Raw genomic sequence first — 23118 nt, 5'->3', positions numbered from 1 at the left:
GCTGCATTTCTAATTGAGAAAACACGTCCGTTGGGTGAGATATGTTCTCTTTCATTGAAACGGGTATCCGTGTTGTGTGGACCACAGTAGATGAGTGTCATTGACTTGCGCTGGAGTTATCCGTGGTCTCAGCACAGACTCACTCCGTGCCCCATCACAGATTTTAGTTCTGACCGTAGCCAAGCGAGCAATAGGTGTAAAACGCCATCAAACTGGATTTTATGATGACAGGACGAGACAAAATGTCAAGTTAATTACATGCCATTGCAACAGAGTCGACATAAAGCTTGAGTTTCTAAACAAGCCAGCCACATTACAACGTCCATGAGGTCTGGTTGTTGAGGTCCGTGGTGCCTTCACGGGACATCGGTTAGGCTAACTGAAACAAACTGAATTTGTATGATGGCAGGACAGTGCAACAATAAAAATGTCATTATGGTTTTTGATGTTGGAAAAGAAACTAACACTTCAAATGTTGCGTTTCCAATTGAGAAAGCACGTCCGTTGGGTGAGATCTGTACTCCGTCATTCAAACGGGTATCCGTGTGTGGACCATAGAAGATGAGTGTCATTGACTTGGAATTCGGGGCCATTCCGTGATGTTTCCACAGATTTTGAGTTAAGGGCCCATGGTCATTTCACGGAATAGGCTAAGGTTAGGCTAACTGAAACAAACTGAATTTGTATAATTGCAATAGCTACAATAACAGAGAGGTTAACGTCATTATGCCTTTTATTGTTGGAAAAGAAACTAACACTTCAAATGCTGCATTTCCAAAATGAGAAAGCACGTCCGTTGGGTGAGATCTGTTCTCTTTCATTGAAATGGGTATCCGTGTGTGGACCACAGAAGATGAGTGTCATTGACTTGCTTTGGAGTTATATCCGTGGACGCATCACGGAATTCGGGGCGATTCCGTGATGTTTCCACGGATTTTGAGTTAGGGGCCTGTGGACATTTCACGGAATCCTGTGAGACCAGGTTAAATGATGTGTGTTATCGTTCTTCTGTGGCGGGGCATATTTGTGTGTGTGCGTGATTTTGCGCAACACTGAATTATACATAGTGCAAATTAGGGATGGGCATTCGATTAAATTTTCTTAGTCGATCGTCGGAAGAATTAACGATCGAATATCAATTAATCATTCATATTTTTTTATTCAAATTTATTATTTATTTAACTTTTTATAAATTCAAATGCAACGAAAATACAAAAATACAGCGTGTTTTTCCTCGATTAGATCTTTATTACAAGATGATCCACTTGTGGCAGTTAAACTGGCCGTTTGGTTAGGCTAAATTTTAAGATATGCGCGGCGGTGCTCTAACGCAACTGAACCTGCAGCTGCGAGTTGGCCCTTGTGAAACCCTTGTTTGTTCCAAAATAATAAATAAAAAAATAACCAAAAACATAATAATATTTAGATCTGACAGGTTTTGTCAAAATGTAACTCAACTATCAAAGGCACGGAGTCGAGAAAGGGTGAGAGAGATTAGCCTACCTGATAATCAATTAGGCTAGGTTACTTATAGCCTTTTAAAAAATAACTCACATAAAACTTCTGCTCCAGTCTACTGACTTTAGTTGAGAGAGATAAGCATGTTGCAGACTGATCTCATGAAGTAGCGTGTGTATGCCACGCCAATTCGTATTTCCATTTTTGACATGCTATCAAGACGCATAATCGCCTTTCAGCGTGTTTATGAACGCCGTTGACTTAACGTTATATAAATATATGACTTACCTCAACCCCATCCCTAAACCTAAACGTCACTGGGGTTATTGGCATTTATGACTGGAGATTTGACTGCGTGTTCAGACACACGGAATGACGCGGACGTTAATGGCGTAGACATATAAGCATAGACGCGGATATCTCAAAATGCGTAGAGATAACACGCCACCTGACTCGAAAGTGGCGTGTATGTTTACGCAAAAGTCATGATGTCATGTTGCATGTTGATGACATGATCTGGGTTCAGATGCGACCGCAACCTGCATGGTGACCGTCAAGCCTTGTTTACACTTTCGCCTGGCTTTTCAGCGCGAGTCTCTGCAGACTGCACGCGCACCTCCCCAAACGGACGAGGTGTTTATATTTATACTCACACGGTAATACACGCAAGAGGTGACAACAATTCATTTTTATACCGTCCCCCCGTTCGTGATTGGACGTGCACTACCCTCGGCACATCAGCTTAAATACAGAGCCACAATGCGTCCCACTACACTATGCAGGAAAAACCCTGCAAAAGCTTATCGACATACAACTGCGTCAATTTACATAATCAAAGTACTGACATTTTTATTGATTGGATTAAGCTGGAGGTCACTAATTTAGCTTTAGCACACATCCAGGCTTGTCATCTGGCTGAAATGCAAACTGTTACTACATAAGTCTGCTCGTGGTCTTGTGCTAAAGCTTTCAGCATATTCGATTTGACAGTGAGTGGGATTCATTAAAATGTTCAGCCTCAATGGCGCTCCCACTTTTGCTGTGGATTTCAAAATTTCCAATAACTTAAATTACCAAGGAGATTGAAGTGATGTATTTTAAAGCACCGGTGACTCCTGCCATTATCCCAAAGCAATTTTTTGTTCTTGTTTTCCAGCTCTTTATAATGACTCTATGTTGCAGCTAGGCTACAGCCAGATCATAATTTCTAGTCTTTGCTGTTTGGAAAATGTACAAGACAACACCAAAAATTGTACAACAGATGCAGTATGCATGCAGTGAATATATGCATGTATGTGTATTTCATGGTTAAATAAAAGCAAACTCACCTTTAACCATTAATTGGTCGATGGCATCCACATTGTCAAGGCATGTCTTCGCGGATGTGCTTAGCTGGGCATGCATTGGCAGCATTAGTTTAATTTGGCACTTCCCTGTCACCACCTTAGGAGGATGTGCGATTAGCAGCAGGGGCTTCATGCCAAGGGCATACAACTTCTCAATCTAGAACTGAAAGGTAGAGAGATCAATTAGATATATACACAAAACTGTAGTTTACAGTGGAATTTGTTCTAAAGCTTGATCTGAATTTACATCAAAGCTAGAAAACATCTACAATCAATCAAACAATGATTTTTACATAATTTTTGGATAGATAAATGTGAGTTTCAACTTCCTAGACATAGTTTGGGGGGAAAAAACAAGTATGACATTCTTCATGGACGACAACCACTGTTTCTGCTGACTTTAAAATTTGTTCAGCTTTTTTTGAAGTCTTACATGTTGGGGTTGTGAATGGTTGCAGAGTGAACAAATTTCCAAGTCCACAGGCCCCCCCCCCCCCCTCATTTTGGGCAAGTCTTTTTTTGTGCACCTCCAGCCATTTCTGTGAGAGATAGATTGAAAGAGTGATTAAAAGAGAGACAACAACAATAAGAGAGTGATCGAAAGAGACAAGTGAGAAAGAGAGATAGAGAGTGGCTCTTAAAAGTGCCGTTGTTTTGATTTCTGTGTGTATATGTGTGTGTTGGTAGAGTCAAAAGTGTTGCAATAAAGCTGTAAAACAGGAAAAAGCTAAATACTACAATAGTAGTATTCTAGTAAATGAGCATTTCTTAATGCTCATTTACTAGCATTAAGGACCTACCTACACAAATCTATTTTTATTTTAGGCCTACAAATAATGGAAACATGATCTTCTGTCCTGTTGCATAAAATGTGTCTCATAATATCCACTGCTCTCTCTTCTCAATGTCACAAATAACTAAAGTAACAATTACACTCTTATCTCATGATGATTTCAGTGTCTTCTATAATGGCAGTCTTACAAAAGTATGGTATTAATATTAGCATCACGCCTGCCACAAGATCCTCTGTTTACATGAACCAGACACTCTGATGAGAGCACATAAAGAGCAATCTATCTCTTATTTACCATTTTTTCATCTTATTGTATATTTTATTCGGAACAGGAACGGGAGATTTGTGCATGTTCCACCCCTGCATGTGAGAAGAATGCGAGTGCTTGTTTAACTGACTTTGTCTCCTTAATAGAGGATTTCTGTGCCAACGTGTGATGCCTGCCTGAAGGAGAGACGCACACTGGCCACATCTGTCTGCTTTGCAGAAACGCCCCCCCAAAACTGTAACATTAAAGTAAAACATCCTAAATTAAATAAACTGAAAAAACTGTTATTTCACAGGTATTTCCTGCATTATTATGATCAAATACCTTCATTGTAAAAAAAAAAAGGGGGTCAAATGACTGGCAGCTACGGCTGCCAAAAACACCCCCATAAAATTAAAGTAAAATATGCTAAATTTGATGTCACCATAATTGAGATCCGTGTCTGCTTTAGTTGGGCTCATGACCCTTAAGTTTTTAACATTAGTTTTTCTCTGGCTACTTTAACTGTGTTTTTGATACACACTTGTTATGGCAATAAATGCAGGGGATAATATCAGATGATGTTGGTCATTTATTGATGAGGTTAGAGTCATCATTAGGTGACCAGATTAACTGATATGACAGTCAAATCTCTGAATATAGTAGCTGAGATTACATTATATATAGATGGTCAAAGTCTATGATTAATGACATACTTTTTCACATAAACCTTGAAATATCGTGGCATCAGTGTTATGGAAATCTCAAAAAAATATTATAAAGAAAATGTTTTGAGCTGCTATATTTTTTTGTATAGAGTATACAGCAGGGGTGCCCAACCTAGCTCCTGCCGATCGACTGTCCTACACAGTTTATCTCCAACCCTAATCAAATACACCTGAAGCAACCAATTAGGGTCTTCAGGGTCACTTGGAAATTAAAGGCAGGTGTGTTTTATTAGGGTTGGAGATGAACTGTGCAGGACAGTCGATCGGCAGGAGCAGGGTTGGCCACCCCTGGTATAGAGATATCAAGAATCAGTGTATGAATCTCAACAATGGTGACAATAAACAAAGCCTTTTTGTGACTTTATAGTAGTTCAGAGTTGATCAGAATTTTTTTCATTGGTGACCATTTTTGCAATTCATACGCTGATTCTTGATGTCTGTGTGAGTGTATATGGTCCTGTCAAAACATTTGCTGTATAATGACTTCATAAAACCTCATGGTGATATCAAACTTTATTATTTTCAACAAAACATCAACTTCTAAACCTCTGTTAATTCTCAATAAGAATGTTAGTATGAAATAAAGTCTGGTTTGTAGTAAGTGAGGATGCAGAGATCTTATGAAATCTGTTAGTGTTTAATGTTCTGTTTCTGTTTTGTGTGTCACCATTGTGTTGAAGAGTAGAGCCTGTGCTTCCGTTCAGGATGAGCAGAGAGACACTGATGAAATGCTGCATGTTGCTTTATTTAACAGACAGGAACTGTGTAGTTGCTGATGCAGTGACATATAGTCACAGTAAATCATGCATGTAAATAACTGTGTTTCTGTTAAAAAGCTTAATGAAGATTTCTGTAATAGTCTTTTGCACTTATTTAAAGCATCGGCCAATTCGTTTTTCTGAGTGACCAATGTGTTGGAAGTCTGTTGTATACAGGGAATTTAAAACCCTTGTGTCTTGTTTACAGCGTTTTGCCCCAACATCATCAACATTTTCAGCAGAGGACCAAACCCTGTTGACATTGATGAAGAACTTTGGGTTTCTCGACCATTTGTGTGCTGGAGATGAGGTGATGAGGGGCCGTGGCTTCACCATCAGGGATTTGCTTAAGGAACTGAAAGTTTGTTGGATCACGTCAGCCTTTATGCGCAAGAAATGCCAGCTGACAAATGAGCAGGTCACACTCACAAGACGCATTGCTAATGTCCGCATACACATTGAGCGAGCAATCAGGCGTCTTGAGGTGTACAGGATCCTCTCTCAAACTGTCAGAAAATTCATTTTGTTCCTAAAATTTACAAAATACTAAGAATCTGTGCAGTTCTTGTAAATCTGGGTGGGAAGCTTATTTCTAGAACACAGACACCATAACTTACACATTCAACATGACTAATCACATGACTAAACATAAGTGATGAGATGGAATTTTTTTATCTGAAAACCTTAAACACTAAACCAAATCTTCAAACTTCATACACACAGCAAGTCAATATTATAAACACTACAGATCATTCATTTGACACTGCAGAGAAAAATGGATAACACAGAATCCAAAGCATGCAATGTCTGTATATTCAGTACTTGCATACTGTGAATTTACAGCAGTGGCAGCTGCTGGTCTTTCAAAGAGGGGAAGCTCTTTTTTCGTCTTATTTTTTTAAACTCGACTGTCATGTGTGGGGATGGTGAAAAGAGTGAGGACTCGATGCAGAGTTGATGGGCTTTATTTTATTGATAAAAAAACAAAAAACAAACAAGGGGAATAAGTTGGGAGCAAAAAAAGGCAGGTAACGAGGGAGGACAGGTGGGGCAAAATAACTAATAATCAGGAAACAAGATGGGAGTCGACAATGACAGGAAAGCACATATGGCACAAGGAAAAACACATGACAAGCACAAGCCATGTGCTCATACCAAACATGACAAAAACACATGACCAATAAAACACATTAAAAAGCAATTGTGCTCACACAAAATGAGACCTGAAGAACGATGAGAACACTAATAAGACATGTGTTCACACAGAACATGACAACATGAAAGCACACAGCTAGTGTGTAAAACACAAGCTACACACCACAAGACAAAACATGACATGAAACCACGCGGCCGATGTAAACACAAAACATGTGCTACACAATACACAACACACTGAACAGAGCGAACACGACAAGACAGAACGCTAACGTTACGCATGAGTACGACCATAAGGTCATCCTGTGCACTCACAACCGAAAACAAACACACGGAGAATGCATGTCCGAATCCCAACATAAAAGTGAAACCAAACTAGACAGATGTGCCATGATTTAAACACCACGCCCGCACATGTAACAAGACACCTGACATCGACGGAAGAAATGTGGGAATTAGGTTGAACTGTGAAATATCTGATGAAAATTGCAAATACTAAGAAATATGTTACAGCAGTTCGTCTTTCGAGTAAAATACACACAAAATCTTTCGAGTAAAATACACACAAAATCCATGACGAGACTGAGCTCGAAGTCTTTAAACTAGCTTCCGCATCAGAGGTTTTTTTTTATTGGGTGAAATCGCTGTCAATCAAAGGGAGATGCAATCCTCCAATCATCACGCGGACGCCCGGACGCCAGGCCAGCCCACTTCCCTATTCACCCCAGAGACGCCCGCCGTCCGTGGGCGGGACATAATCGCAGCATTTATCCAATGACCGTCTAGTTTAACAGCACTGAAAAAAACTGTTCAAAGCAGCCCCATTGAAGTCAATGGACGCCGAGCTTCAACAGGGAAATGCCATAGGAAAATGCATGCACTGTGACGCGCTACAGGTATGCATGAGAAGGAGATCAAATCAGCCGACCTGCTATTTGTGGATTATTCTGAACGAACTCATCTTCGAGATTACCGTGTTCTAACGCATTTTTACTCAATAAAATGTTAACACAATAGTACACATTTGACCATTATTTTTTTTGACATTATAGGGGAAGCTGAGCTTCCCTTGCAGTCTTAAAGAAATCTCCTCTGAAATACAGTGAACCAACTGCAAAAGCCAAAATTAAAAGCATGTTACAGTAAATTACACTCAGAAGAGTTGTGCAACTGCAAAAACAAAACAAAAAAACAACTGAGATTTTAACACGTCACAGACTAAGTCATCTCTGCAGCCAAAGGGAAAAACCCTGAAGCCAAATCAATCCTTGACAACATTCTCCACATCTGCACTTCCTCCTCCTCTTCCTGCTTGTTCACCACCTCTTACTCTTCCACTTCCTGCTTGTTCACCACCTCTTACTCTTCCACTTCCTTCTCTCCCTCTTATGTTGTTCCACTGTGGATACCAACATTCAGTGCTACATTTTGAGTCCATTTTGGCACTCTGAAATGACTCTGGTTTGGTCACATCACTAGAAATAAGTGTGAACAATTTTGAGTCATTGTGTGTAAACGATAACAAATGGGTTGTAGTTGTGTTTAACTTTTGCCCGCCTGTGTTTAGCTTTTTGAAACAAGTGTATCACAGAGCTAAATGTGTTTTAGTAAATGAGAATGTGTTTAGAGTTTTGAAAAAAGAGTACCTGAACTGGTTTAATATTTTACACATGTTGATTTATTTGACAATTTGGCTATTAAGAATGAATGTAGAATGTAGTTCAGAGAATGGGATTTACCCACTAAGCAAAATGATGTCCAAAAGACGGCTTTTTAAAGTCTTTGTCACAAAAGTCGCACGTTGAAAATACGTCCACTAAGGAGCCAGAATGAAAGTTTTTATGTTTTTTTTTCGTGTTCTGCACGTCCGATATAGACGTTCATGGACCTTTCATACAAGGTTAAAAACTAGTTCAGATGTGGTCATTGTGGACATATTTTTTACATCATTTATGGTCTCATTTAGACATAATTACTTTGTCTATTGCTGTCAGATTATCCTAGTGAGAATTGGCAGAGGTTTAGATGTTGATATTAGTTTCATTTGAGGTGTCACCATTGTGGTGATCAGTGTTTGCTTTAGTTGGGCTCTTGTCCCCTTTATTTTTACTTTAGCTTTTCTTTGGCTGCTGTAACTGTGTGTTTGTAAAAGAAAGCCAATAATATCTAAGGTGTTATCAGCTTCATGTTGTTAATGTTGATGAAATCATCACAAAACAAGCATCTAATGTTGTCAGATACTTTGGCATTTCTAGTCGCCTATCTTGTGGAACTACAATATTGGCACCAATAGCATTTATAATATCACTTATGTAAAGGTGGATAAAACTTATGTGCATACGATATTTAGAGCAAATGTATCATGTTGTCACAAACAGCACAAACGGAAATCAAGATGTTGCATATGATTCACAACAATGGTGACAATAATAAATAATCATGCTGCAATGCATGATGGGTAGCTTTCATAGTTAAAAACTCATGATTGACTCCCAAGAATTTTTTTGATTGTCACCGTTGTTGTGATTCATATCCCAAATCTTGATGTTTGTGTGTGACTACATGATGCATTTGCTCAAAACAAACAAAATATTTTTTTTCTATTGGCACCAATATTGCAGTTCCATAAGGTTGGTGGTTATGAATGCCAAATATAAAAACAATTTCAAACTCAACATTTGATGCACATTTGAAATAGTTTTTGTACGAAGGGTCCATGAACGCCTATATCAGACGTGCAGAACAAGTCAAAAAAAAGACGTCATAAAAACTTTCATTCTGGCTCCTCATTGGACGTCTTTTCAACGTCCGACTTTTGTGACAAAGACTTTAAAAAGACGTCTTTTGGACATCATTTTGCTTAGTGGGTAGTGTTTTAGCAATTCAGAAAAAACTGTAAGTACAAGATGAGGTGATGCAACAGTATTGCACTGCATAAAAATTAACACCAGGTGCCGCTGTGTTTGTGAACACAACAATGAATACTTGAACAATAGATTTTGGCTTATTTTGGTAGTTAAGTACGTTCACAGAATGCTATTGCTATTTTTTTTACTGAAATGTTCTGAATACCATTGCTAACCAAATGTGCCAGTTAATGAATTCACATGGCACATTCATTTAAAAACTTATAAATAAACTCAAAAGCACAATTACTAAGTGTTTAATATTTTTTATTAATGTCAACTGCATATATTTTAATTGCTGTTTGTCAGCCCACACAATTGGCTATCGCCATGCCTTAAAACTGGAACTATTATATGGAATTATTTATTTATTTATTATTTATTTTCTATGAAAACTGGTGAGACAGCATGATCCATGTAATGTGTGCTAAAACCGATTGTAAAGCCTTCCCCAACTACGGCAGTATGGTTGGCTAAGATTTATCTTCTTGTCCGCAAAATGATGTGTAAAAAGTAGAAATTCTTTAGCTGTTGAACTTTGCATCTGTCTAGTCCTCACTTGTTGTCCAGATGACCAGCTTGCAGCTCTGTAGGCCCAGACACATCATGGTAAGTTGTGTCTGAAAGAAGGATTAAAAGTACATGTTGGTAAAAAGAATCTGTATAATTAGAGCTTTCTTGAAGAAAAAAATGTATTCACATGGACGTAGTGTCCATTCTTTCCTTTGGGAGAATCAGGTACTGTCCATCACCTAATCTTTTAATCTCACCATTTGGATGTCTCAGAACTTCTGCCAGTGACATTGAACTCTTGAAGGGGCACTTGATCTCAAGGAGTTGTGTTGTGATGCCAACAATTACTTTAAAATACTTGAAAAACTGTTTTAGAATTCAGGAGTCCCACGTAGTGGATAAACTTTTCAGTAACAAACCAGTTTTATCACCAATAATTAAATTACTGTATTTCTAGAATTTAACCGTATGCCGGAAACTGCTCAAACAAATCTGTGAAAATAACAGTAATTTTCTTTTGTGCAATAGTTGAGAGCCTATAAACAGGGATCAGAACACATACAGCTTGAGCTAATGTTGTTAACTCTAACTTTAACATGATTTCAACACTCAGTTGGTCAGATAAGAGGAAGTTAACAAGGAGGGGCTTACGATGTTTAAATAAAGAGTTCTAACTAGATAAAGAAAAGAAAGACCATTAGAAACAGAAAATGTCCGATAAGTGTGATCTGTGTCTGCTGGGACTCATCGTTCTCTCTTCACTTCTCACAGGTAAGGAAATCTGTATTTTCTGGATGTAAATTTATCTTTATATTATTAGAACAGCTCTCTGATAAAGATATATATGATTTGAACTGCCTGCTTTCTGTGCGGGTATGTTTTATGTGTTCATTTATTTATATGTAGCATAATGATCACTTAAATGTAATGTGTTTCAGGTACCAGTGGAGAAGATGACACTGAAATGTCCATCAGTTCTGGTGAAAATGTCTATCTGCCCTGTAAAAATGCTCTTCCTGGCTGCAAATCAACTACCTGGAACTATAACACATTCATCAGTAGGTCATCAGCAGTTGAACTGGTTGTTGGAGGGCAAGTGAAGGATAATACAGGTGTAACGGGAATTTAACCCGTCTTGTAGGGGAAAATGTATTAGTGCTGCCACAGAAGACTGAATAACGAAAAGATCTTAGTCCCCGCTTTCAGTACTTTTAATCTCACTACACACTAAATGCGTGTATGTTATGTACTACTTTATTGGGATGTACAGACCGACGAGAGTAGGCTTCAGCTTAAGTAATGTCACTGAAGTAAAAGTAAAATGAGTTAGACAGTCTAATATACCCCTACCTCCTCTGGTCTAATAAAGTAGCTGAGACGCCCCTACTCCTTGACAGCTCTAAAAAAAACAAAAATACAATGAAGTAAGTATGAAATAAAACATTATTTATTCTGAGTCTCTTTTCTTCTTTCTTGTAATCAAATGTTAAATTCAGGGTTAATGATCACAAAATGGAAAATAAAAAAAAAATAAACAACTGTATGGTCTTTGTGTTTTCCTTTACCCTCACTCTCACTCACTTTCAATGTACAAGCTCTAAACTTTTCACATGTACCAATGATAAACCTCACTCAAAAATAAAATACAAAACAAAAACCTTAATAAACACCACTTAGGATGAGTTCTCCTTTTTCAAATAGTCAGATTCAAATGATCAACCAATCACATTGAATAAAAACACCAATATACACAATGCAATTTCACATCCGGAAAAGCACTTACGTGAAATGTCCCTGAACTGTGCTCACTCAGTTCACCTTAGGTTCTGTGATTCAACAGAACTCTCACAGTTCCTTGGATCAAAAGCAAATGTATATAAAAAAAATTATAGATTGACAAATTGAGGGGAGTGGTCTCGACGTAGCGTGCGTTGAAATTATCTTGAAGTTTCGATGCAATATCACTCAAGCTCAATGAAATGTCCCACAAAAAAAAATGATTGAATCAAAAATGAGTCAAAAAGCGAATGAATCAAACTGAGATGAATCAAAGATGAAATGTATCACAGGAAGGTAACAACTGAGATACCTCACAGAGATGTGTCCAGCTGAAATGTCGTTGGATGGCAGGGTAACACAAAAAAAACCTCAAATCTCCGAAAAAAAAACTATGTTCAGCGTCAACTGCGAACCGCAATTCCCATCTCACGTGCGGTGACACGTGCAAAACACTTACATGCGCGTGCACGTGACCAATACGGTTGGAACGTCCATTTCAGGAGTGTTTCTCAATCAAAATGAAGTCCAAAAACTTAACAAAAGTGTGAAAAATATCTTAAACCGTCGTCAATCAAGCTAAACTTGTACTTTTAATGCACTCACAGTTATCATAGCCTTCGCAAAACATTACTGCGTCACTCCAGCAGTCTAATGCGATTCACGGATCAAAATTCGCAAAAAAACTACGAACAGGTGTCACGGTTCACGAAAATCACCTGATGTTGTCCTTTATTCGACCAAAGCCCCGATCAACTTCTCTTCAAGTCACTTTATCGAACGAGCTTCTCGAACACGACACAACACTCCTTTAGTCTGACTCACACTCTCATACTCCGCGCTCCTCCCTCACGCAGCACACACTGAACTCCGAAAACCTGTTTACCCGTCAAAATAAAAGTCCCCCCAAAAATAATTTTTTTAGATAATATATATATACCCGTTACATTCCCCCCTGCTAAACCCTGCCACTCCATCGACATCTTCAGCAGACTCATCTCTGAAACACAAAAAAAAAACATATTAGGCAGACATCACATAGTACATGTATAACTCTTGCTCCTAAGACCTTACTTATTTTAGAATGTAATCATTCCTGTATTTCACAGGCATTCTACCCTGGGTTTCCCTCTTTGAACGTCTAAGATTAGGTACCCCACTAGTGTCAGCTTCCGAACTGTCAGAGTCTTCAGATTCCCCAACTTGACCTGTGTCTACTCTCTCACTCCCAGCTACATTACCCTCCTCACATACCACTCCACCCTCAACTTCCCCAGGTAAGCACGTGTTCGGTAAGTGTGTAGTAAATGGAATGTAGACAATGTCTTGCGAATCTGAGTCTGATAATTCTTTTTCTTTTCCCGCATGAGTAACATGCCTTGTGGGTGAGGGAAAAGTACAGTGTTTCAATTGATCCCTGTGAACCACCTTTGTGGGCCCCCCCTGCTCAGGACGTACAGTAAAGACTGGTAAACCTGCGTGATTTTGCTGCACTACCAAATACGGTACAGACTCCCACTTATCTTGGATTTTGTTACGTCCTCTAAACTTGTGGTTACGCAACAATACTCTGTCACCAGGTCTAATGAGCGCTCCTGAAGCCTTGCGGTCATAGACCCTCTTCCTTCTCCTGGAAGCTTCTTGAGCAGTTACCTTCGCCGCCTCCACTGCAGTTCTCAGGCGTTCATGATGATTCTTTACCCACTCATCAAGATCATCCGCCTCATCATCAGATAGGTCTTTTCCTCCAAGGACATCCATGGGCAGTCTTGCATCCCGTCCAAACATTAAATAAAAGGGAGAATAACCGGTCGATGAATGAACGTGACTATTGTAGGCCATCACAAGTTCAGGTAAGTACGCTTTCCAATCCTTCTTCTTCTCCGCAGGTAATGTTCGCAGCATATCGTGCATTGTGCGATTGAACCTTTCGCACTGCGCGTTCCCTTGCGGGTGATAAGGACTGGTGCGGCTCTTGCTGATTCCGTACAATTTACAGAGCTCCTTGATTACACTTGCCTCAAAACATCTGCCTTGATCCGAGTGCAATCGGGCGGGACATCCATAGCAGACAAACCAGTGTCGTACGAGGGCTTTGGCGGTGGTAAGTGCTGTTTGATTTTTCGTCGGGATTGCCACAGTAAATCTTGTAAACATGTCTGTCAGCACTAGAACATTTTCATAACCCCCTGCTGATCTCTCAAGAATGGTATAGTCCATGGCAAGAACTTCTAGAGGTGCAGTTACGTTGGTGCAGGTCATAGGAGATCGAATCTTGGGGAATACATCCTTAGCTAGGGTACATCTTCGACATTGGATCACCCATGTTTGTACATCATTGGCCATTGTGGGCCAATAGTAACTCTGTCGCATCTGTTCTAATGTACTCCTGCTACCAAAATGTCCTCCATGTTCATGGACTCCCTTATACACTTTCTCTTGTAAAGACTCAGGCACTACCAACTGCCATATCTCCTCTCCGTCTCTTGGGTCCGTAATCACTCGGAACAGCACTTCATGTCTCAATTTCAAACGCTCCAACTGCCTAGCTAGCTTCTTTTGCTGTGTTCCCATCTCCCGGAAACTACGCGTCACTAACTTTCTGTTCTCGAGTACAGCGTTGTACACAGGTGCTATACAAGGATCCTTCCTCTGTTGTTCTTTGATAGATGACCAGCTATAACCATCAACACCCTTCCTTATGGCTGCTTGTTTGGCAACTCTGACAACAGACTTGTCAACCCCTTCTTCTTTACCTGGCCACAGGCATGCCCGTACCTCGTCTGATGTCAACCGAATGAAGTCTTTTCCATCGTCATCCTCCTCAGGTTCCATACCCCAGGGAATCCTAGAAAGAACGTCAGCATTGATGTTCTGTCTGCCAGGCTTGTAACACACCTCAAAGTTGAACTCCGCTAACTGTGCAGACCAACGCTGTTCTACTGCTCCGAGGTTGGCTGTCTCCAGGTAGCGAAGAGGGTTGTGGTCAGTAATAACCTGGAATTTTGCAAATATCAGGTATTCCTTAAATTTCTCAGTTACTGCCCACTTAAGGGCAAGTAACTCCAACTTGAAGGCACTGTAATACTTGTCATTTCTTTCGGATCCCTTTAGACCTCTGCTCGCGTAAGCAATAACACGTTCAACACCCCCTTGCTTTTGACTGAGTATTGCTCCAAGTCCGTTGAGGCTCCCATCCGTCGTGAGTATGAATGGACACTGGAAATCGGGGTAAGCCAGAATCGGAGGTGACATGAGACAACTCTTTAACTTGCTGAATGCGGATTGACACTCATCACTCCAGACAAACGCTTCTGCAGACTTGCCTTTGTTACCTTTTCCCACCAGGGCATGTAGGGGCTTTGCCAGCTGTGCGAATCTTGGAACAAATCGACGATAGTAACTCATAAATCCCAGCAGCTGTCTAACCTCCCTAACGTTCTTTGGTGAAGGCCACGCATCCAAGCACTGAACCTTGTCCATATCCACCTGAACTCCCTTTGATGAAATTATGTGTCCCAAGAACCGGACCTCTGGTCTCAGGAGGAAACATTTACTCGGTTTCAGCTTCAGTCCGTGCTGACGCAACCTTGAGAGCACAAGCTCTAACTTCTCACAATGGCTCTTGAAATCCACAGAGAACACAATAATATCGTCAAGATAGATCAAAAGAATATCAAAGGCCAGATCACCTAATGCTGCACTCATCAATCGCTGAAAGGTGGCCGGAGCGTTGCATAAACCAAACGGCATCCGTGTCCACTCAAACAGCCCGAACGGTGTTGTGACAGCAGTCTTCTCTCGATCTGATTCCTTCACTGCCACTTGAAAATAACCTGCCGTGAGATCCAGAGTGGAGAACAACTGTGCATTTCCCAAAGCATCCAAGGATTCCTCCACACGCGGAAGGGGGTAGGCATCCTTGAATGTGACTTGGTTGAGTCTCCTGTAGTCACAGCAGAAACGAACACCTCCGTCTTTTTTTATCACAATTACTGCAGGTGAGGCCCACGGACTGCGACTCTCATTCAGTACACCTTGAGTGACAAGATCTTGCACATGTCTCTTAAACTCTTGAAATACGTGAGGTGGGACTCGTCGATGGCGTTGTTTTATTGGCTGTGCATCTCCGGTAGGTATGCTATGTGTCACTGTTGTTGTGTATCCATAGTCTGTGTCACTCTTGGAGAAGACATCACTATAACGTGTCAGCAGAGCATTTAGCTCCTCCCGCTGCATCTCAGACAGTCCATCCTGATTCATCTGAACTGGAACTGACAGTTGTTCAGGCTGGCTCTCACTCTTAATGCTGCACTGTACATGTCGTTTAACACGCAACTCATCATCATCCTCTTCGAATTCCACCATTTGTTTTGGGACTACTTTTTGAGGCTTGGACACAACTGCAATCCTGGATCTCGGCATCAACCTGATGGTTTCTTGACAGAGATTTAACACTCGCACCGGAACTTTCCCTTTTTCTGGACTTGCAAGCACATTGGCTACTAACAATCCTTTTGGAAGGGTAACAGATCCTGTGCACTCCACCAACACTTGATGTTTTACTTGATGAGGTATACTGCAGTGGCCTTCCACAATCTTCTCACTTAAGGGTGGAATTATCACGACTGGCTTCCCAGACACCTTAACAAATCCTATCCTCCCCTCCGGGCCCAAGAGTCCTTCATCTTTTTTCACTTTTGCTATCACTCGCCTGACATTAGCATCTGCACGTTGGCTCACTTTACTCTCCTTATCCAAATCCTTTCCAGACAGTACAAGGTTTTTCAATTCACTAAGCACATTCATCCCCACGATTCCAGCCAATCCCTTCATCTCCTTCACATCAGGGTTCGAGTCTGTGAGCACGAAAACACACTTCCCTGGGAGCAGCTTTCCCATGCACTCTATGTCTGCCTGTAGACATCCAAGGACAGGAATGTCTAGTCCGTTTGCAGCAGTGAGGCGCACCCAGTTAGCAGATGACAGATGTATTTCTTTTCCTCCGAAATGATGTTTAAAGTGAGACTCTGAGATGGTGGTAACCTCTGAACCTGTGTCCAACAAGCATTTAGTAGGCACCCCTGCTATTTTCACATCCACTGTCAAACAGTCTCCAAAAGCACTATCCCTTAGTGCTTCTGGTGCTATATCTGCATTCCAGTCAGCTGTATGGCTCCGGATTACAGAAGGCCCACTGTTGCCTGCATTGTCACCTGACGAAGCTCCTCTTAACACCTCAGATACTTCGGCCATTGGTGATGACGCCGTGCCTCGGTTACCCAGCTCCTTAAACTGTCTACAACGTCGACTGGTGTGACCTGGTTGACCACATGTGTAACAGATATATTGCCCTTCACTGTTTCTCAGAGGCTGTCTTCTCATAACATCAGGCTGGGGATCAACTCTCCCTTGGCTATGAACAATTCTGTACAATTCTTCCTGCCGTGCAGCTATCTTCTCTATTGCCTCGTGCAATTTTTCTAATGTCAGTGAGGATGGATTGTCACTAGTCGCAACTGTAGTATGAACTGCTACTCTCGCACGCACAGGGGTCTTCAGGTTACCTTCAGGTTGTGCTTCCTCTTCCTCAGACCATGTGATGGCGTCCTGCATCAGCTGTGCAAAAGTCAAGCGTTTCTCTTCCTTGACCCTCCGTTTCATCTCTCTTCTTAAGAAATCATCCCTCAGTCCAAGGACTAACTGCTCTTTCAAAACACTCTCTTCATCTGGAACTCTCCTAGGCTCTCTGCGTTTCACCTTGTGGAGCTTTTCTCGTAAATCGTAAGCATAAGCGCGTATGGTCTCACCAGGTGCTTGTTTTCGATCATAAAAGTCTTTCAACCTTGTGCCAATAGGTACCTTGTCTCCATAGGTTTCCTGGAGCAGCTGAAAGATGGACTCCACACTGTTATCCGCTTCTTCCATCATGAACTTCACAGTATCTTTAGCTTCCCCCTTTAAGTGCTGCTTTATCAGCTCCACCTGATCTTCTTCTGGCACCTTCATAACTCGAAAGGCTGATTTCATGGAGACAATCCACTCCTCCACACTTCCTTCTCCAGGTTTTGTGGTGCCAGCGAAATCAGTAAGTTTATGATCTCTTGGGATATAGATCGTTGCTGGGGTTGCACGAGTGGATGCCTGCTGCTCCATTACTGCTCTGGCCAGTGACAGGGCTTCTCGCTGTTCTGTTCTGGCATGATCCAATGCCCCAGCTTGCTCCGTTAACTTCTTTTGCATTTCCGCAAACCCCTTCTTCAGTTCTTCCAGTTCTGACATTTTTCTTCTTGCTCACAGACCTGGGACAGAATACTACAACACAAATTAGGCTAAGTATGATCCTGTTCGTGACGCCACTTAATGTAACGGGAATTTAACCCGTCTTGTAGGGGAAAATGTATTAGTGCTGCCACGGAAGACTGAATAACGAAAAGATCTTAGTCCCCGCTTTCAGTACTTTTAATCTCACTACACACTAAATGCGTGTATGTTATGTACTACTTTATTGGGATGTACAGACCGACGAGAGTAGGCTTCAGCTTAAGTAATGTCACTGAAGTAAAAGTAAAATGAGTTAGACAGTCTAATATACCCCTACCTCCTCTGGTCTAATAAAGTAGCTGAGACGCCCCTACTCCTTGACAGCTCTAAAAAAAACAAAAATACAATGAAGTAAGTATGAAATAAAACATTATTTATTCTGAGTCTCTTTTCTTCTTTCTTGTAATCAAATGTTAAATTCAGGGTTAATGATCACAAAATGGAAAATAAAAAAAAAATAAACAACTGTATGGTCTTTGTGTTTTCCTTTACCCTCACTCTCACTCACTTTCAATGTACAAGCTCTAAACTTTTCACATGTACCAATGATAAACCTCACTCAAAAATAAAATACAAAACAAAAACCTTAATAAACACCACTTAGGATGAGTTCTCCTTTTTCAAATAGTCAGATTCAAATGATCAACCAATCACATTGAATAAAAACACCAATATACACAATGCAATTTCACATCCGGAAAAGCACTTACGTGAAATGTCCCTGAACTGTGCTCACTCAGTTCACCTTAGGTTCTGTGATTCAACAGAACTCTCACAGTTCCTTGGATCAAAAGCAAATGTATATAAAAAAAATTATAGATTGACAAATTGAGGGGAGTGGTCTCGACGTAGCGTGCATTGAAATTATCTTGAAGTTTCGATGCAATATCACTCAAGCTCAATGAAATGTCCCACAAAAAAAAATGATTGAATCAAAAATGAGTCAAAAAGCGAATGAATCAAACTGAGATGAATCAAAGATGAAATGTATCACAGGAAGGTAACAACTGAGATACCTCACAGAGATGTGTCCAGCTGAAATGTCGTTGGATGGCAGGGTAACACAAAAAAAACCTCAAATCTCCGAAAAAAAAACTATGTTCAGCGTCAACTGCGAACCGCAATTCCCATCTCACGTGCGGTGACACGTGCAAAACACTTACATGCGCGTGCACGTGACCAATACGGTTGGAACGTCCATTTCAGGAGTGTTTCTCAATCAAAATGAAGTCCAAAAACTTAACAAAAGTGTGAAAAATATCTTAAACCGTCGTCAATCAAGCTAAACTTGTACTTTTAATGCACTCACAGTTATCATAGCCTTCGCAAAACATTACTGCGTCACTCCAGCAGTCTAATGCGATTCACGGATCAAAATTCGCAAAAAAACTACGAACAGGTGTCACGGTTCACGAAAATCACCTGATGTTGTCCTTTATTCGACCAAAGCCCCGATCAACTTCTCTTCAAGTCACTTTATCGAACGAGCTTCTCGAACACGACACAACACTCCTTTAGTCTGACTCACACTCTCATACTCCGCGCTCCTCCCTCACGCAGCACACACTGAACTCCGAAAACCTGTTTACCCGTCAAAATAAAAGTCCCCCCAAAAATAATTATTTTTAGATAATATATATATACCCGTTACACAGGGAGACATGCGAGACTGAGTGTGGAGTCTGACTGCTCTCTGAACATCAAGAGTGTCACAAAAGAAGATACTGGGGGTTACACCTGCCAACAATTCGTGAATCACATTCAACAAGGATCTGATGCTCGTGTTTTTCTGCATGGTCAGTGTTTCTGTGAATTATGAGTTCAATTTTAAAAGGACACCATTCCACATATTCACAAAACACACTTTAAACACACTCACAAAAGCTTCTTTGACTCTGACAGAGCTGACATTGCTTGTAAATAATAAGTAATTGAAACTTGACAGCAAAAATTGTAACTTAATATGCAATATGATGATCCAATTGAAAATATGATTGTCACATTGGTATGATGGATCTGAAGTAAGATTAATCCTTTACAGCTCAAGCTCGTTCAACGACTCCAGTCACACACTCTCGGATACATCCACTATAAACACAGACGCATCTAACGGTGCATCACCACTGTCTCTCCAACACAGTCTCATGAAGATGCGTATCTATACCACGAGTGTCATTTCTCGTGGCATTTATACGCCAAAAGTGTTTTTTCGTGTATATGGTACGCACTAAAAAACCCTGGGTTAGGTTTAGGGGGGAGGGGGGTGGGGAGTTCGTGCATATTATACGCAAAAAAGTGCGTATCATATGTACGCCAAAACCGCGTGCCAAATACACGCAAAAACTGTTTTTGGCGTATTAATGCCACGAGAAATGACATTCGTGCCATAGATACGAACTTATCGGGCTGGTCTCTCTCACATCAGGGCTTTGCAGCAGCTCAGACACCATTTTCTTCTCAACCATCAGTTTTAGTGGAGTTTCTAGACGGATAACGTCTCGCTTGTTAGCTGATTAATAAAATTGTAGAGTATTATGCATCTAAACTAGCATTCCTCCCTTACAGTTCAAGATCATTCAACGACAGCAGTGATTCCAGTCCACATCACAAACTCTATACAGACATCAGAAACTGATACAAAAGGTACATGATGATGCTGCAGCTTTATGTAAATTCTACATGAATTATGAATTTTATAGGGCATTAGGGCTTGAAGAGTTGTTTATTTAACATGAAAATGAGACTAGATTTTTAAACTATTTTTTGTTTTAATAAATCCAAAACAATCATTTCTTTTTTTTAGGTATATACATTTACATTCCATCCCATGTTAAAATATGAAGATGATTTCTAACATCTGAAAGCATACTGTGCTGAATTTTACCAGCAATATCTCTTCTTCAGTCATAGGGATTTCTGTTGCTGCAGTCGCTGTTCTCCTTCTTGCTCTTCTCTGGTTGATCTGCAGAAAAACAGCTCGTGAGTTTTAAGATTTACTCCTTTATAACAATTAAAAACAGTTCAGATGAGTAAACAACCACATCATCTTCAGATCGTATGTTTATTCCTGCTGAGAATTCCTGTAATGTAAATCTCAAAGAGTTATCAACTCAAACAACAATCGTTTTTTCCATATATTGTAATGCTTCAAAAACATCTCATTGTTCACTTTCTGTGTTTTGCACGTGTTTTATGATAAAACACATAGATCATAAAAGAAGGATTGTTGACTCGGAGGTGAGTTAAGTTATGCTGTGATTTGATTACTGTCTTTAAAGCTCGATAAAGTGTCATTCATGGTGTTTAACTGTTTGCTGTCCGAAGGTCAAAGATGAGAACGAACATAAAGGAACGAATGAGACGAACAACATGTCCATTCCTCCTGCTGCAAGAGCCGATGTGAGTCCACTAAATCATCAATCGTTACGCTCACTGTCTCTTCTATAATGCGACTTGCTAAAAGCTTTTGTGTTATTCTAAGATACATGTCTGTTCTGTGCGTTAAACTTGATTCTCTCCAATGTGTGCATTGATGTTTAGGAGCAGACAGATGATCATGTGTTTTATACTGAGGTCATTTTTTCCAATAAAAAGCCAAAATCGCTCAATGTGAGTAGTTTCCAGCACATTCCCCTGTTCTGACCAGTCTTATTCAAAGCTCTCAGATAAATGAAGCTCATTCACTGATAATAATAGTAATCGCTGTAGTTCAAACATTGATAGACAGAATCTGTGCTGTTCTTACAGGATCATAATGATACAGTGACTTATGCTGCCATCAGAGGAAGAGAAGATCAACCGCATGATGAACTTTACGCCTGTGTGAACAAGAACAAGACAGTCACAAATAAACATTAATGATGCAGATCATGAGCTCATCATACCATGAGCAAATGGGAAGTTTTCATGTCTTTGGTCTTTGGAGGAATTATATATTTGTATGTAAACGAGCAGATATTTGTTGAATGTACTGTGAAAATTAAAGAGATTTATTGTGAATGATCTTCAGGGCCTGTATTTTTCAAGCCTCTAAGAATTACTCACAAGAACACTTAAGAGTTAAAATAATTCTTGGCTCAAATCTGCTCTTAAAAGGTATCAAGCATCTCAGTCGTAATTTAAGTGAAGTGTAAGACTAAATCTTAAGTGTCAGTCTTAGAGATGATTCACGACACTAGAGTACGTCTGGGCTCTGGAGGTTAAATTTGTGGGTCTGTTGATCAACATTTCTGTACAGTCAATAATGCACCTACATTTATGTTTGGGTTTAAAACATTTTGGCATTTTCTTTAATATTGCATGCTTGCTTTACCACTTGATGAGAGGCTTTAAAGGCACAGACATAGCAGGGAGCAAGACTTCTCAAAACTTTAGAGATGTCACATTCTGTGATATTAGATCTGAAAGCAATATCTTGTTGCTGAGCCTGAGGACTAATAGATGATCCTCCAGGTTCATAAAGCTGCACACAACCTCTGCACTGTCTTTAAGTTTGTAAATCAACAACTCAAAAATTACACTCATGGGTTTTCTGAGTGTTGCCTTTAGTTCCTCATTCTCATATTTCAGTTTGTTGATGTCCAAACTCAGGTTGTGACACTGTTGAAAGTCATGGAGAACCTTTGGGACTGTGGCTTCTGAAATAGAGATTATATTGTAATTGACTTATAAAAGATACACTGTCACTTGTTTTATTATTATTTGATAAGAAATTGAATGTATCTTAGCATAGTTAAATAACAAGAGGTTAGTACATGGACATGACATACAGTGACAAACAGCATGTGCTAAACAGATAATATGCAACTTAATTCACAACACAGTTCTGCTGTATTGAAAAATATATAAATTCATCCTGATTCATCCTTGTGGCGAGCAAGATGAGGCCGAGTGACATGAGAAGGCCGCAAGGCTGGTGGGATGAGTGGTAATGAGCGAAACCTGCGAGACGCACCGGTCTCGTACAGATGAAGCTCATTACCACCCACGCCACCGGCCTCTTGCCGCTCTCAAGTCACTTGATCTCGTCCTGCTCACCACAATCCTAATAATGCCCAACATTAACTTGTTGTTTCTCAAAATCGCCATCTTCATCTGAAACAGGCTTAAAAATG

At 40.3% G+C, this 23118-nt stretch overlaps 1 protein-coding gene across 1 annotated transcript; it reads left to right on the top strand.

Moving 5' to 3' along the window:
• The first annotated feature begins 10535 nt into the window (after positions 1–10535).
• On the top strand, positions 10536–22007 carry LOC148971927 (uncharacterized). Its single transcript, XM_089120865.1, has 9 exons — positions 10536–10675; positions 10843–11016; positions 19660–19800; positions 20570–20647; positions 20909–20983; positions 21213–21241; positions 21329–21403; positions 21545–21613; positions 21752–22007. Exons 1-9 carry the CDS (start codon positions 10615–10617, stop codon positions 21860–21862), a joined length of 813 nt encoding a protein of 270 aa, XP_088976991.1. The 5' UTR covers positions 10536–10614; the 3' UTR covers positions 21863–22007.
• Positions 22008–23118: the final 1111 nt, after the last annotated feature.

Source organism: Pimephales promelas, chromosome 16, assembly GCF_988280905.1.
Source record: "Pimephales promelas chromosome 16, fPimPro1.hap1.1, whole genome shotgun sequence".
NCBI classification, from domain to species: domain Eukaryota; kingdom Metazoa; phylum Chordata; class Actinopteri; order Cypriniformes; family Leuciscidae; genus Pimephales; species Pimephales promelas.
Note: the sequence above shows the minus strand (reverse complement) of the source record. Positions and strands in the feature narration are given on the sequence as shown.

Coding starts and splice junctions, on each gene's coding strand:
- LOC148971927 (XM_089120865.1), top strand. CDS start 10,615: ATGTCCGATAAGTGTGATCTGTGTCTGCTGGGACTCATCGTTCTCTCT. Junction 10,676..10,842: donor TCTCTCTTCACTTCTCACAG/GTAAGGAAATCT, acceptor AATGTGTTTCAG/GTACCAGTGGAGAAGATGAC. Junction 21,614..21,751: donor AAAAGCCAAAATCGCTCAAT/GTGAGTAGTTTC, acceptor CTGTTCTTACAG/GATCATAATGATACAGTGAC.